Consider the following 17219-nt stretch of genomic DNA (forward strand, 5'->3'; position numbering starts at 1 on the left):
TCACCTAAAATGTGTATAAATGAGAGAACACTTTACCACAGGACAGCCAACAAACATTAGCATGGTAAATGTACATGCTCACTACCCATTTCCTGACAAAAAAACTTGAAAGCATTGTGAATTCTTGGCATTTTGTTTGATGTAATTCACAATTTTGACAATATCTTTCAGAGTTTTGTGGAGCTCAGGTACCATGTCTTTAGCTGCTAATGCCTCCCTGTGTAGGAAACACTGGTTCCATGTTGCATTGGGTGCTTTCAAAAGGATTTTTTGAACAACTAGATGTTTCCCTGTTGCTGAAGCGGCTTCATCAGTTGTAACACCAACACACTTAGACCAGTTCAATCCCACCAACTCCAAGTAATTATCCAGTGCAAAAAATATATCATCAGCAGTAGTAGAAATAGGCAAATCTACAATAAAAAAGTATTGTTCTTGAAAATCACCTTCCCATACATGCGTTACATAAACTGAAAAGATAGCACAGTTTGATATATCTGTAGAGTCATCTAACTGTAAAGCAAAACAAGTCACTTATTGAAAGACAGTCAGTTGTTTGCAGTTTGATGTCTTCTGAGATACTGCATTCTCTTCTCCATACTGTTACTGGAGAGAAGGATTGCTTGCTTTTAATTTTTTTGCAGCTGACTCTTCCCAATAATTCAGTGCATGTGTCAATAGCAGAAGGTAAAATTAACTCCTGTGCCAGAATGTGAACTTTCTTACACTTAGCAATGACGTGTGCAATGAGGTAAGAAGATGCAGTGCTTGTTCCTGGCCAGTACAGACATGTTCAAGTCTTTTTTGTGTCACTTCTAAATCTGCATTTTTCATTTTAAAAAAAAAAAAAAAACCAGGAAGCTTGTCTTAGCTAGGGTGCTTTGTCTCCAAATGCCTACATAACTTCAGCAGTTTTAGGCTTTCATTTGCCAACAGTTCACTGCAGATGAAACACTACATATACTCTTTCAATCCTTAATAAATGAAAACCCAAACTTCAACTAAGCAGGGTTATATCTATGATTGCTTCTCTTCTCAGGTTGTGATGAATTCCTAGTATCACTGGTACCTGCAGTTGCAACAGGACAGTTTAAACATTTGTCCATTTCACCAACTAAAGTACAGACTTACTTTGTGATTAATGCAAACATTCTTTTCCCATAACTCTAACCGTCTTTATGTTACTACTGTAATGGTTCATTTGACTGACTAACTGGTGGCATGTGCACATTCAAATAACTTTATTAGTATGCACAGCGTTAACATGGTAAAGCACAAGTACTATCTTTTTTTTTTTTAAATGCCTGCAAAATACGATCCGTTCTTAAAATTTGTTTGCAGCCCCATATATTTTTGAGTTGTGACTCAGGTTAAGAAATGCTGATCTAGCTTGCCTACATATGCTGTTGTACTACAGGACAGTTAGTCATCTAGGGTGTTTATACACGTGCTCCAGAAGTGGGGGTCCTTTAATTAGAGCGGCTCTTGGAGAGCTCCTGGTGCATCTCGTGTATCAGTGTCCCCGCACTACAAAATGGCAGCAGGAGTCGAACGAGCTTTAGATAAACTATCCCCACTGCCATTTTGAAGTGCAGGGATGCTGATACACAAGACACTGGAGGCTGCTGGAGCATGGTAATTGCATTGGAGCAGCCACCCTGCTCATGTCTAGGTGCTCCTAAGTAGGATATAACATAGTCAGTTTATAACCCTCCCTACAGAACTCTTATATTTTGTTTGTCCTTAATATAAGACAGTGGATTTCTGTATTATTAACAAAGCTATAATATGGCTAATCTAAAAAGCCTGTTATTAATTAAAATCAGAGTCTAGGACTCTTTGTTCCTCTTTGAAAACTGAAGATAGCTTAATTGGCTAAATTGTTTTGAGTGCTGTGGTTGCTTGCCATTGTAGAGAAACCAGATTTTTCAACTAGCTCCTGGGTGGTGAGTTAAAAAGGAGATAATTTTATAACAGAACATCTGAAAGCTAATTTGTGATAATCTGTAAAGAACCAATTCAGGTAATCATCCTTCTGACTCATCTGTTTGACCACTACAGTATACCTAAATACACTTGTGACATAGCATCTACGACTGCTTTCTTCTATAATAAAACAAAATACTGTCATGGACCCAGGAAAACAATCTAGAAATTTAAGGTACAGTCATGTTTAAAATCAAAACAATATAGGCAATTCTTACCAGCACAAGACAAACTAATCGCGTTTTTTTTTGTTAAATGATTTTTCAGAGCAGAAAGCAAAGCAGTGCAGGTGCTAACCTGAGTACTAGTCTGCTGTTTATCCAGTTCCACCAAACAACATAGAATTGGTTACACAGCTGCATTTTTCTGAAAATGGACATAACTGCTTTTTTCTCATTTTCTATAATCTCATCAGCTAATTTCATCTCTATTTTCATAGTCTCATAGCTGCTGTGACATTTTAAGCAATTAAGGCGGTATGCATTTTGGGTACAAGTCTGTTGATGCAGAGATGGTATCTGCAACTCTGTTCAGCATTCTTGTCAGTACATCTATAAAACCCCAAAACTGCAAGATGGAGAGTGAGCGAGCAAGTTATCCTGACAGCAATAATCATATAAATTTAAGTCATTAAATTAGCATGCCTAATAACATCCACAGTAATCCGTGTTGCCCATTTTTTTTCAATCCGTTTTTCCTGCTAAAGCAAGAAGGAATAGCGAAAGAAGTTTCCTGGATTAAAGTATAATTTTCTGATCTACAACTGTGCCAAAGTTAGGTTTATAGGAAGAACCATGGCCTTTTTCTTGAGAAATAGATCTGTGCTGTAACTAACAAAACTGGATCTTACAGTGGCTATTTTAATTGTATTGATTGCCAAGATCCATTATGGAGTTTTGAAAACAGTCATTTAACATCTATTGCTCATCCAGATGTTTCAACTGCTGTTGCATTCAAAAGTTACAATATAAGCTGGGCAAAAGTACCCTGAAAACACAGATTTTTGCATACTAGGACTGCACTTACATTGCCAGACAAATAACAACACAAAGCTTTGCAGTTCCCTATTTTTAATTAATTCTTTCCCCAACACACCAGGCCAGGTGTGCCCAAAGTGACTCAATTCAAGCATTTCTTTATTCAGCTTGCCAAAGTGGTCTGCTTCAACATCTGAAAATATGAAAACTCCTTCCTTCTAGTTGTAATTCAGGTCCTCTCTTTGTGCTGGTCTGAACCAGCTCTATTCTCTTTTGGCCTTGGGACATGTGCTGCAGTTAAACTGCTTTTGTTTATAGTCCAGTTTTTGCTGTTTTCATGTTTGGGCTTTGTCCTTTGTCTGACCCTTAGGTTCTTTCTGGCATTCAGAGCTGAGAAATATCTCTGTTGCATTGCTCTAGGATGAATCAGTGCCAGAAAATGAGCCCGTCTGCTTAACGAGCAGTCAGAACAACTGGAGTAAGATTCCAAAGACATGGTGCAACCAATCTTTTTTGCTCAATTAGTGTTATAGTTAGGCACCTACTGAATACACAATTGTGTGATTTTCCTGGAAACCACAAAATCAGTAAGTCCCCACAAAAAAAGTGAAAAATCGGTGAGCAAGTGAGGGGGAAAAAAAAAAAAGGAGTTGCAAAACAGAAAACAACAGGAAGCCCTGATGTCCTGAAATGTGGGTAGGAGGGAGAGAACGCAAATTGGAGGCTTCCTGATCAAGCCCATGGGAGCCATTTGTTTGGGGTCATCTATCAATCTCCAGGAGGGGTTCCCTCAGCCAATCAGAGGCACGGGGAGAGCTTGCCATGCTCTGCCGTGAAAATGGTGCTGGGTACAGTGCTCAGACTGCAAAATCAGAGGGTAGCCATCCTGAATTCAGTAGGTTTCCAGTTATAGCTTTTCAGGGGCCAGTTGTGTGGTGCTAGGCAAGTTTTGTAGATCTGACTCTTGGACCCATCAAGACAGGAGTTCTTTGCACTTTTTCCATGTATGCAAAGCAACTGGGTAGTTAAACATCAAAGTGCTACCTGAGTCCACTTATTTCTCCTTCTAAGAAGAGAAGTAACGACTATCCGGTATACATAGTTCCTTAGGACCTGCTAGAGATTCAGGTTTAGTTTGGTTCTGATTATGTACTGGCACAAATAACTACATCTGATCTTGCAGGTAATGGCCTCCTCTTAGCTATGCACCTACAATCATGTTTGATTTCTGACCTTCAGTGATAACAGGGCCTCACTGGAACCGAGATGGTTCAGATCCTTGTAGCGGCTTACAAGAAAGCTAAGAGCCAGTTGTTAAATCCGAGTAGTAAACTAAATAGACCAAATTCTGTAATTAGCCAGGCTGCATGCCTGCAGTTGTTCCTATAACTAAAGTACTGAAGGAGAAGCTGCTGCTACAGCTTTAATTCATCACGTGAAAATGCTGAAATCGGCAATCTGAAGCTTGAATTGCACCCTTAGGGAGAAAGTTTTTTTTCAGTAGAGATGTTAAAGCAAATGCTCTGTTTGTGAAAGCAGTCTGTTATTGAGCTTTCTTTCAGTTAATAAATCTTTTCAACCTTTCTCCTGAGCATTATCACTGCTGGTTGGCATCCAAATGAAGATCTGGGAAAGGGAAAATCACGAAGGGAAATATGGTTACTTAGCCAGTCATTTCTCTTTCCCTAAACCTGTTGATTCCATAGAGCTGAAGTGCTCCTTTTCTCTACTTCAGAGATTTAAGGGGTGACTGGTGACAGTAGGTATCAGGCAGACGTTGCGGAAGTGGAAGTTTTTATGTCCTTGGCTGTTGACCGCCAGGACCAGGCATGTATTCTTCCAAGAGCTAACCACTGAAATAGATTCATTTATTGCACAACTGAGTACTTGTAGAGACAGTCCATTCAAAGAATAAATGCTATTTCAACACAAAACCAACCTCTTATTATAATTTTCTGTTTCTTCCCCTAATGAAAAGCATCAAACTTGATGGACACTAACTTTACCCACTGCAGGATTTCTGTGCTTTTCAAATTAGCATGCTTACCCGTTGTGTTCTGGCAGCAGCTCCAGCTTTGGCGTAGGGCACAGGACAAGAGCTGGAGCTGCTGCCACTGCCACTACATTGTTCCCAGGCTAAAACTGGCCTGTAAGGAGTCCTACAGTCCAGAGCTGGCCCATGGCACAAATTGAGTTTGATATCCATGTCATACAGGCAAGGCCCTTTTAGATTTCTGCTAGTTTTAAAAGATAATGTAATGCAAGCATGTGCCCACTGGCGCATGAAACGAGTTATTTTTATTTGGCCATTTGAATGTCATATGATCATAGGAAAGTAGGGCTAAAAAGGACCTCACACGCTCACCTAGTCCAGCCCCTTGCTCAAGGCAGGATCATCCCTGACTAACCCATCCCAGCCAAGTATCTGCCCAATCTGCTCCTAAAAATGTCCAGGGATAGAGATTCCACTTCCATAGGCAATGTGTCCCGGATGGTGCATGGACTTTCAGAGGTTGATTTCCACATTCTCAAGTTATGCCTAATGCAGCAGTGATACTGTTCAAAGTGCAAAGAGTCCTTTTGCTGCATATTTTGAGTCACCTCCTTGGAGGTCTTTGAATGGTGCTTACCATTTGGCAGGCCTTGCTCTGTGCAGAATAAATGAAGTATGTTAGCAAAGCTCTGCAAAAGCCGAATTTGTCACAGAGTTTGTATCTTGCTACAAACTGGTGTTCTAGAATTTTTCATTGGGGCAGGGAAAAGTAGCCCTTGTGATTGAAGAAAGCTTAGCTTGATGACCCAAATGTATGTAGATACAGCAATGGCTACCTGAGTCTGCAGACATGTTCTAAAATGCGTGAAGTGGCTTACACACGTCTTTCAGGGCCGTACAAATCCTCATGCCTCAGCTACAGAATTTGCTATCTTCTCAGGTTCCCATGGAGTTAGTTTGCTTTATTTCTTCCTCCTCCCACCCACCCCTTTTCAACAGCTTCACCATTTTGCTTCCTCAGATTCCTCACATTTGCTGCTTGTCTTCTGTCTTGTCAGGATTGGCCTTTTTGCTTTCCTTATTGGGGGAGTTAATTAAATTTGCAGTGCATGTCTCCTCAAGCTAGGTAGCAGGGCGTCAGGTAGGAGATTAGTTGTGACAGTTATAAACTACCAGTTCTCCCTTCCTCTGCTGTTGTTTAGGAAAAGGAGGCTTAGAGCTGGAACTGGGTCATGTGGAAAACCTAAGGGGTGGGAGGGGAGGGGAGGGGAGGGAAGGAGAAATCTAAAAAATATATTTCTATTATATTCAGCTTTGAAAAATAACTAAATTATTGCGCGATTATGGCAATGACTGGTATTTCACTGTGATAAAGTATGGCAGGATTGTAGAACTAGTTTGGGTCTGTTATATCTTGCCAACAGATAATAATAATAATACTTATAATACTAATAATTATAATAATAATAATACTTATTATTATTTTTCCTTGGTTTGGTTTGGCAAGCCTGCATACCCTATGACTTTGGGATCATAAGGCTTTCAGATTAAATTGGGTGTGGGAGACCCCTAGAAAGTGAAGACATAATTTAATTAAACATGGTTACTTTCTTAATGGCCTGATTGTGTAAGGGTGCTAACTTTGGGAGATGAGGGTACTTACCACCTCACAGCATCATTCCTGTTGCTCCCTCTTTTTTTTTCCCCTTTCTTGACAAAAAACACAGACTTCTGAGAGACTTTCCAAATGAAAAGATCAACTGCTGGAAAGGGTAGCTGTTCTAAAAGGAGCCTGACCCAGCAAGAATATTAATTCCTTTCATCGAAGACCTCTACCCCTTGTAGAGCTACTCTCTTCCCAGTGGTGGAAATGGGAAATAACCACTGAAATCAATGGAATGACATCAGGCCAGAGAGCTGGGACACTCCATTCATGTCAGGTTGATCTAAGGAAAGATGTACCTGCTGTGGACCCTAGACCTCACTTTTGTGTTACAAGCTAAGACACTCAGGTCCCAAACTTACTGGTGTACATGGCCAATGGAAAGAAATAACTTTTTGCTAAGTACTTAGCAGTGTTGTTCAACCTTCCAAGAGAAGTAGGGGCTGGAGGATGGACATAATTTTGAATCCAGTTTGAAGATAGAGCTCAGCAAGTTCATGGGCCTTAGTTTATATCATGTGGTTACTTGTGGTAGCAAGGACTGAAATCGTTGAAGGGTCCCTTCAAGTCCTGTGTTATATACTGACATCATGAAATGTTGTGTCAAAACATCTGGGCAAAAGCAGAATTTGGATTGCCTTGGGAAACCTGCATCTACACTTCCTGCCTTTTGTCATCTTAAGGCTAGAAGTCCATTGGTAAAGTGTTCAATATTTAGGTCCCAATTGCTTTTATGCTGATGGAAGCTACGTTAGGCCTTACTTATTTGGGCTTGGTCCTGAGCTGTATCTGCTGACTTCTGTGGCGTTGTAGATGCTTTTATTATCAGCTACTTTAATTAGACTTGCTTGATATTACTTTTTTCTGAATCTTTTGTTTGCGTGTATTTTTCCAGTCCCTTATTATGGTATTCCCTGTTGGTCCCTTTTTTTTTTCCATCCCGTCTCCTCCTTTTTCCAAGTTCTTTCTGCTGTAGACCTGGCTTCACCATTTGTTTCCTTCAAATTTAGAATGGAGCCCTTTTGCCTGAAGGTGCCAGTAGTTGCTAAGCAGTATCTTCTCCCTTTTCCATGCAGCCTTGTTGCCATGACATTACTCATTGCAGGCAGCAGTGGCTGGAAGCAATTTTACTCTTTAAACAAGGGATTAAAGGCAAATACAGTTCTTACAAAGAACTGTAGTTTGGTTTTGAGGGTAAGCGTGGTAGTTGATTACACCTGTCATGCATCTAACTTTCTCTAGGATCCCAGTGACTAAATGTTGGGAGAAGGATAATTATTCCCTTGGATTTAGAAAGTCATAGGTGCACTGAAAATCAGGTCTGGGGGTTTGGGGGGATTTTTCTTCCTACTCTGAGGCAGATTCAAATCAGTCCTTTGCTTGCAGACTGAACCAGGAGCTGTTAATATTACGGATTTTTTGTAATTTCCAGGTACTGGACTTCCATAATTAATGTTAGCAAGTGGTATTTTTACTGATATGAATGAATTATTGTCTATTTTTATAAAATGTTAACCAATTTACTTTGTTTTTATGGTTAATCCTCAGAGATAATTAAAAAAACACAAATAATTAAAATGGGAACCTGAATTACATTAAACACTGTACCTTGGCTGGGTACAGAAATAAACTCTAAAAAGAAATTAAAATCAGATTCAGCAAAATGAAGTCAATGGGATTCCATATACACTTAGAAGTAAGCAGATATTTAAGTGACTTGCTGAGTTACAGCCTTAATTGGTATCCTCATAAAATGACCTACTGTAATGTCTGTAATTCTCTACCCTTTTCCCAGTGGTGCCTCCAAAAGAGAAAGAATAAACTGTTGGTCAAATGAATGTTCTTGTCACTGGAGAGTTGGGTTTTGGGTGACAAGGTTTAACTATCTTTACCTGATTTGGTAAACTGCAGAATAAAAATGTTTGCCATACTACCAGGAACAGATCAGAAGATTGTCAGTTCAGTTGATGGACAAATTAAGACATACAATTACAAAGAGAAACAGATTTTGTACACTAAAAATGACTTAATCTGTAAAACAAAATGGGCAAAAATAATCCCAACAGAAGAACTAATTATAGTAGTGTAGGGGACTTGAAGAGATCATCTACCTCTTCCTCCTACCCAAAGGCAAGGTGAATAAATCTAGAGACCAATTCTGGTAGATGGTAGTCTAACCTGTTCCTAAAATCCTTCAGCAGAGATTCGGCAGCCTTCATAGATAGTCTGCTTCAGTACTTAACTAGCCTTATAGCAGGTATCGGCAGTGTTTCTGGGCAGCACGCCAAAAACACCCCAACCTCAACTTGTAAGATGTTGGCATGCCCAGGGCAAGGGCAGTGAGGAAGCCATGAGGAGCCCAATTCTTTTGTGGCAACACAGTCCTGGCCCCTTTCCCACCCTACACCCTGAGAAGAGCATGGCCTTTGTGCGCCATGCTCTGGCACCTGTGTGAGGGGGTTGACTACCCCCTCTGCCTTAAAGCTTAAAAGTTTTTCCTAAGAGTTTAATAATCTTGACTGCAAATTAAGGTTATTTTTTTAGTGCTAAAGTATATATGGAGAACAATTTATCACTGTGCTTCTCATATAATACTTCTTACAGATGGGAAACTTATTTCCTCCCTCTTAATCATCTTTTCTAGACTGAAACCCAATTCCTTCCGCTCTCCATAATAAGTTACATTTTCTAACCCTTCTGCTCGTCTTCATATTCTTTGCAGTTTCCATTGTTCTTGAAGTGTGGTGCTCCAAATTGAACAAGGTAATCCAGCTGATGATGTACCATCATTAAGTGGAAAAATTACCTCCCATCTTTTACATCTCATACACTATTACTAAACATCCCAGAATGAGAATTGGCATTTTTACTAGTTTTATATTGATTTATTCAGGTTATGGTCTACCGTAATCCTTAAATTCAAGGATTCTCTGTGTGGTACTTTGAGGTAAACTACAAGAGTTCCCCCAGGCCATTTGTGGACCCAACTTTACTGATTTAATGCATGCACACACACAAACTGAAATAGTTATGAAAGTTCTGTCATGGGTAGCTGTTACATAGCTGTTACATAGAAGTTTTCATAGATTGCATAGACATTAGGGCTGAAAGAGACCTCGGAAGATCATCGAGTCCAGCCTCCCGTCCGAAGGGCAGGAAGTCAGCTGGGATCATAGGATCCCAGCAAGATAAGCATCCAGTTTACTCCTGAAGGTGTTCAATGTAGGTGCTTGAACCACCTCCAATGGCAGGCTGTTCCAGACCTTGGGGGCACGGACAGTAAAGACATTCTTCCTTATGTCCAGCCTGAAACGGTCCTGCAGTAGTTTATAAGTGGTCGACCTCGTCATCCCTCGGGGCGCTCTGGTGAACAAACGTTCCCCCAGATCCTGGTGGTCACCCCTGATAAACTTATAGGTGGTCATCAGATCACTGCTGAGCCTGTGCTTTTCCAGGTTCAAGAGCCCCATAGCTCTCAGGCTGTCGTCATAAGGTCTGTTTTCCTGACCTCTGCTCATGCGCGTGGCTCTTCTCTGGACTCTCTCAAGCTTTTCCACATCCTTTTTGAATTGTGGAGCCCAAAACTGGACGCAGTACTCCAGCTGCAGCCTCACCAAGGCTGAGTACAAGGGAAGAATGACGTCCCGGGATTTGCTTGAGAAGCATCTATGGATGCAAGCCAGCGTTTTGGTCGCTTTAGTAGCCGCAGCATCGCATTTCAGGCTCATGTTCATCTTGTGGTCAACGATGACCCCCAAGTCTCTTTCTTCTGTAGTGCTAGCCAGCGTAGCACTGCTAAGCCTAAAAAGATGCTGCAGGTTTTTCTTCCTAAGGTGGAGAACCTTGCATTTTTCAGTGTTAAACACCATCAGTTTCTTGCCCGCCTATTTGCTGAGCCTGTCCAGGTCAGCCTGGATCACCTGCCTGTCTTCTGGCATGGATGCTTTGCCCCAAAGTTTGGTGTCATTGGCGAACTTGGCCAGTCCACTCCTGACTCCAATATGCACATCATTAACGAAGGTGTTGAACAATATGGGTCCAAGGACAGAGCCTTGGGGGACCCCAGTGGTCACAGGACACCATGATGATTGACTTCCATCAATTACTACCCTCTGAGTCCGACCACGAAGCCAATTTCCCAGTCAGCGGATCATGGTGAACCCAAGGCCACAATTGGCCGGTTTCACCAAGAGGTAATCATGGGATACCAGATCGAAGGCTTTTTTGAAGTCAAGATATACGACATCAATCTCTTCTCCCTTGTTCCAGGTGATAGGTCACCTGGTCATAGAAGGAAATGAGATTGGTCAAGCAAGACCTACCCGCAACAAACCTTTGCTTCACAATGGCATCTGATGGGCTTCACTATTATGTGCCAGTCAGTTGGACCTTCCCTTTTTCTCTCCAGCCTTCCTCTGATAATCTCTCTTCCCTCACAAGGCTCATGTGTCACGTTAGGTGGGAAAAACTTCTCGCAAACACCCTCACATCAGGTACCTCCAAAATTAAAAATGTTAACATACATTACTGTAACCTGTGTTAACAGCAATGGCTCTGCAACTGCTTAAATTGAACCACCTGTAGTTCAAATAAAATTAAGGTTGTATGATCGGAAATCTAGCTGATTATTCCAGTAAGCGTAATTCACTACACAAATAGTGCAGCATGGTTTGTTCTTGTACAGTCAGTCACCTAGCCACGAGAGTGAATTTAGAAGTCCATAGAGACTCAAGGAGTTGGGCCTAGGATTTAAGCATGCCCACATTAGTTTTCACCTCATTTACCTACAAGTTGTCTTCGCTGAATTCCATTTTGGTTTAAGCTGGAAGAACAGTCTAAAACCAAGCTCACACTGAATTTTCATCTTACCCTCTGAAATACTAGCAGCCTCTTCCAGTTGGTTTCATCACCAAATGTTATAACTCTATTCTCTGTTCCGCAATCCAAATTGTGAATGAACACAATGAACAGAAACGGGTTCAGGACAGATATGCACTCAGATCCACTCCCAAGTTGATAATAAACAATTGGAAGTTAATCACTTGTGCAGCTATTTTATAACCATTTTAATCTAAATCATATTTCCTTAGTTCTGCTTGGGAGAATATCATGTGAGACTAGTTAGAAGCATTTTTCCCTGTTTAAAAATCCCAAATTCTCTGATAAACCCCCCCCAAATTCACTCATTAAAAACCCCAAATCCATGTTTTTCCATAATTAAAATGAAATGCCACTCTTTATACAGATTTCCCTTGCTTTATGCTGTGTAAGTGTTCCTGGAAAACAGCACATAACTCAAATTTGCATAAAGGGAACCTACTTTACAATGTAACAAATAGGGCTATGTTCCAAGATCTTGACTGTACTCACCCCCAGACTCGTTCCTACCACTTTTACAAGGCAATTTTAGTACTCACCAACTGCATATGGTTCACACAAGCACTGGGTACTATTGTAATGGGGATGGCAACTACAGAAACGTGTCAGAGACAATGAGTGAGGAGCACGGATCCATACAGCAGACTATATTTTGGTGCACGTCACTCCCACAGTACACTGCACAAAGCAGCTGACCGCAGGCTTCCACCACACTGATCGCATAAGAGTGAATTTACCTCACATATAACAAATTTTTAGTATAAAAAGCATCATCGCACAAGAGAGAATTCACCTATACAGAACCTGCCCAAATCAAGAGAAACCTGTATAGGTATCAGCTGAACACAATGTTTTATTGATATATTTACAGTTTTAAAGCTATCTGAAGCCTACCAATGCCTCAATCATTATTATAAAATGACTTCTAAACCCCTGTATATTTTGGCATTTGATTTTGTTGGGGTTTTTTTTACCATGGAAAAATCAGAGCTCCCCCATCCCTTTCCTCACCAGGACACACATCCAGCTGCGAATGTGTTTTTCCCAGCCCCCACAGGCTGCTCTGTGGCACTGAGCAGCCCTGATATGCTGTTGGCCCTCACTCCCAACCCACAGTCCCTCACCCCCAGATCACCACTGTGTAAGGAAGGTAGTAACTGTGTGGGGAAGGGAGTTATGGGCACAAATAATGTGTGGGGGGGCAAAACGATGTGGTGAGAGGGCATATGCCTCCCCCCACCCAAGATTTTTGCATTCCCTCCCATGCTGGATCTTACTCACTGGGCCACAAACGTGGTTCCTCCAGAGTTGGTTTAGCTCATCTGTAGCCCTGTGCCCAAAGGCAGGATGAATTTTATTAGGCCCTGCAAATTCAAATACATTCAATTTACCTACATACTCTTTAGCCTACTCTTTCAAAGTCTCATATGAACACCAGGCTTTGTCCTGTTTAGATGTTTCTCTTTAGTTGCTTAAAAAATTATAAAGGCAAGGCAAGATCAACTTAACCCACATTCAAAAAGGGGAAGAAGGAGAACCCGAGAAACTACAGGCCAGTTAGTCTTACCTCAATCCTGGGCAAGCTTTTTGAGAAAATGATTCTGACACATATCCACGAGGGGCCAGCAGGAGAGGTCATCCTTAGGGGCAACCAACACGGGTTCATTAGCGCCAGGTCCTGTCAGACCAACCTGGTGGCCTTCTAGGACTAGGTCATCAAATCCTTAGATGCAGGGGTAGCAGTGGACATAGTCTTCCTGGACTTTCGGAAGGCCTTCAACACTGTCTCTCACCCTGTTCTCATTAAGAAACTGGGGGACTGTGGTGTCAACATCCACACAGTCAATTGGGTTGCCAACTGGCTGGAGGGCCGCACCCAGAGAGTGGTGGTGGATGGCTCATTTTCGGCCTGAAGGGATGTGGGCAGTGGGGTCCCCCAGGCTCAGTCCTTGGTCCTGCACTGTTCAACATCTTCATCAGTGACTTGGATGAGGGGGTAAATCTGCTGATGACACTAAGATGTGGGGGGATGTGGGCACACTAGAAGGGAGAAATAGGCTGCAATCCGACCTAGACAGGTTACAGCGGTGGGCGGATAAGAATAGGATGGGATTCAGCACTGACAAGTGCAAAGTGAAGCACCTGGGGAGGAACAACTGGCACCATACCTACAGGCTGGGGAACTCCCTTCTTGTCAGTACAGAGGCAGAAAAGGATCTTGGAGTCATCACTGACTCCAAGATGAACATGAGCCGGCAGTGTGGGGATGCAGTCAGGACGGCCAACCATACCTTGTCACACATTCACAGATGCATCTCAAGCAGGTCCAAGGAGGTGATCCTCCCCCTCTATGCGGCACTGGTCAGGACGCACCTGGAATACTGCATCCAGTTCTGGGCACTGAACTTCAAGAGGGATGTGGACAACATGGAGAGGGTCCAGAGGAGGGCCACTCGCATGATCAGAGGGCAGCAGGGAAGACCTTATGAGGAGAGGCTACGGGAACTGAACCTGTTCAGCCTCCACAAGAGAAGGCTGAGGGGGGATCTAGTGGCTTGTTACAAACTAGTCAGGGGGGATCAGCAGGCATTGGGGGAGTCCTTGTTCCCCCGAGCACTGCCAGGAGTGACCAGGAATAACGGTCACAAGCTGGCAGAGGGTAGATTCAGACTAGATATCAGGCGCTACTTCACGGTCAGGGCAGCTAGGATCTGGAACCAACTTCCAAGAGAAGTGGTGCTGGCTCCTACCCTGGGGGTCTTTAAGAGGAGGCTAGATGAACACCTTGCTGGGGTCGTTTGACCCCAGTACTCTTTCCTGCCATGGCAGGGGGTCGGACTAGATGATCTACTCAGGTCCCTTCTGACCCTAGAAACTATGAAACTATGAAGAACACAAGAAGAGTAATTGACTGGTGGCTATAGTTAGGAAAGAGTTTAAACTTACCTACCACAGAATATATGAACAGATAGTAGATACACCCTAAGTCATGTCTAATATGTAACTGGGCCTTTCTTACTTGTTCATACCTGATTGCTAATGCATCAAAACTGTGTTGTAGGAAGAAGGGGTAAAATAAGTAAACTTATACAATCTGTATTAGAGAGGGAAAGGAGATGGCTGGTTCTGCAAATGTATCCAAGTGGATATCAAGTTAATTGAGGAGAATCATTTGCTATCAGTAAGCTGGCAATAAATAAGCAAACCCTCATTTACCATTCAGGACTGGTTTCCCCTTGTGCAAAATGGATAGAGAGAGGGAGAACGATACAAAACCACTGGAAAGACTCTAGTCTTTTGGCCTCTGCAAGGCTCGTGGTAATTGAACCTAGTATATGCTAGGATTTTTCCTCAAAGTCCTTTTTGGGGGAGGGCAGCATACAAATACAAAGACAGCTGGAACAGTAAAGTTACAACACAATTTTTCCCCTAATGAAGAGACTGAATGACAGTTAAGCCATCACATATCTTAAATGATTTTAATGTATTTGGGGAAGAATTAGACATAGAGGCCATGGCTGCACTAGAAATGAAAGTATGTCTTGTGTCTTAAAAGCTTAATAGTCAAGAAAAGCTCCAGGTTTTAATATATTAAATGGTTAAGGTAAATCCCTGGAAGACTTCAAGTGTATCTGGACCAAGGAACCCATGTTAGCCACTGCATAAAGGCACACTTCCCCCGCGCCTCCTTCCTTTTTTGTTTTGTTTTTCCTAAGGCTATAGGGAGGAAGAGTTACTAGAGAAACTATTGGCTAATTGAAGATTAAAATATCAGCTGCTTTCAGGAATTCTGCAAACTGCAATCTGTTTAGTGTCCAACTCTGTTCATAATAAAAAACAAGAGCTACATATGTACTAAACAAATGTAGAACAGGAGGATAGGAAAAAAAAGATTGCATCCATTCATTCTGTGCCTCGTTTACTTATACTCTCCTCCAAAGAGAGGCTTAAAAAGCCTACGTCTTTCCAAGCTTCATGGAAACCAAGTCTTACTTCATGAATTTCTTAATGTTTACAGTTCAAATGAAATAGTTCAAAATGTGTATATACTTGTACAGTTTAAAGAAGTCTTAGTAATGTAAGAGCACAACACCAAGATATACTTAAATCTTCAAGAAGTAGATTCCAAACTTGCAGATTAATAGCATGCTAGGGTTCTAAAGTAACATAATCATGTCCTCTGAAATCCTTCTCTTTGACAGATCATTGTACTTATATCAAGACAAAGGAAATTAACTTCCTAGGAGGCAACCAATATGTTTTAGCTCACAATAAAGTTGCTTCGTCTATAACAGGATAAGGAACTTTGCCTGCAACCCTCAGCACAACCATAACATTTCTAAAACCTTAAATTCTTAGTTAGTTCAAAAAAGTTCAACTTATGTCATACTTATTAAAAACAGCATTTTAAACTTCTTTTACTGTGACACTTTGTATTCATTAGTTTTTCCATATCATACCATACCTTTTGAGGGTGGAAGAGGAAAATCAAGTGGAGTTACACAGCTAATGCTTCAGCATATATTCTAGCCAACTTTTTATCTGCTATTTTTATTGAGAAATGTACGGCTTATAATATCACTTCAGTTTTGTAGTGGATGGGTTTTGGTTTATGTCATCATCTGCCTTAAATTCATTTACCTCATCCTGTAATTCATCTTCCAATTCATTCTCTGAGAAGGATACAGTTTCATCATCCAAATATTCTGTGTTGTAGTTGTTCAATAAGTATTCCTGAGGTGGAACATAATTCTGAAAAGAATCCATTGTCTTCTTCTTTTTCATTCTCATATGTTTTTGCACTTCAGCCAACTGCTTATGCTGCTGTTCTGCCCACCCAATGCCTTCTACATTTTTCACTTTTTTCATTTTTTTGTATTCCATTATTTGTTTATTCAGGACTTTATGATCAACACCAAAAAGATTTGACTGGAGAGATGAAGCTGACATATCAGAGGACAATGTAGTCACTGAAGTCTCTGATTCACTGTGGAAAGGAAAAAGAGAATTTAAATGCATGTTCAAGTTATTCCCCTGGAAGAAGCTAAGGAATCGGTTTACGTGCAATTGGTTAAGTTTCAGTTGGATTTTATGAATTACCTATATATGCTTATTATCTTGCTTTACTGTGTTCTCATTCCTGTTCCCTGTGTTAAGGAGATGAGGGAATGGCATCAAATAGAATGTAATTCAACAAAGGTAAGTGTAAGGTACACAACCTAGAAAAGGAGGAATCCCCAGCACACCTATAGGTTGGGGGAAGACCTCCTCAGCAGCTCAGAGGCTGAGGGAGATCTTGGAGTCATAGTTCACTCCAAGATGAACATGAGCCGGCAGTGTAATGAGGCCATTAACAAAGCCAACTGCACCTTGCCGTGTATTAGCAGATGCAAGACCAACAGACTAAGGGAGGTGATGCTCCCCCTCTATGTGGCATTGATCAGGCCACAGTTGGAGTACTGTGTCCAGTTTTGGGCACCACACTTTAAGAGGAACAAGGCGAATCTGAAGAGGGTTCAGAGGAGGGCCACTGGAGAGGTTGACAGATCTGGATCTCTTCAGCCTTCACAAGAGATGGCTGAGGGGAGACCTTGTAGCCGCCTATAAGTTTATCAAGGGAGGACAACAGGGAATTGGTGATGTGCTATTTACCAGAGCACCCCAGGGAGTAACTAGGAATAATGGGTGCAAACTAGTGGAGAGTAGATTTAAGTTAGACATT

The 17219-nt window shown here is 41.6% G+C and overlaps 1 protein-coding gene across 1 annotated transcript in view; it reads right to left on the reverse strand.

Moving 5' to 3' along the window:
- Positions 1 to 121: 121 nt before the first annotated feature.
- RBFA (ribosome binding factor A) overlaps positions 122 to 17219 on the reverse strand; it is a 31121-nt gene continuing 14023 nt past the window's right edge. Inside the window, exon 7 of the mRNA XM_090039514.1 lies at positions 122 to 16484. Within this exon, the coding sequence (XP_089895640.1) occupies positions 16076 to 16484 (409 nt within the window). The 3' untranslated portion in view covers positions 122 to 16075. The remainder of the gene's footprint in view (positions 16485 to 17219) is intronic.

Source organism: Crocodylus siamensis, chromosome 3, assembly GCF_052110815.1.
Source record: "Crocodylus siamensis isolate JL-2025a chromosome 3, ASM5211081v1, whole genome shotgun sequence".
Classification (NCBI taxonomy): domain Eukaryota; kingdom Metazoa; phylum Chordata; order Crocodylia; family Crocodylidae; genus Crocodylus; species Crocodylus siamensis.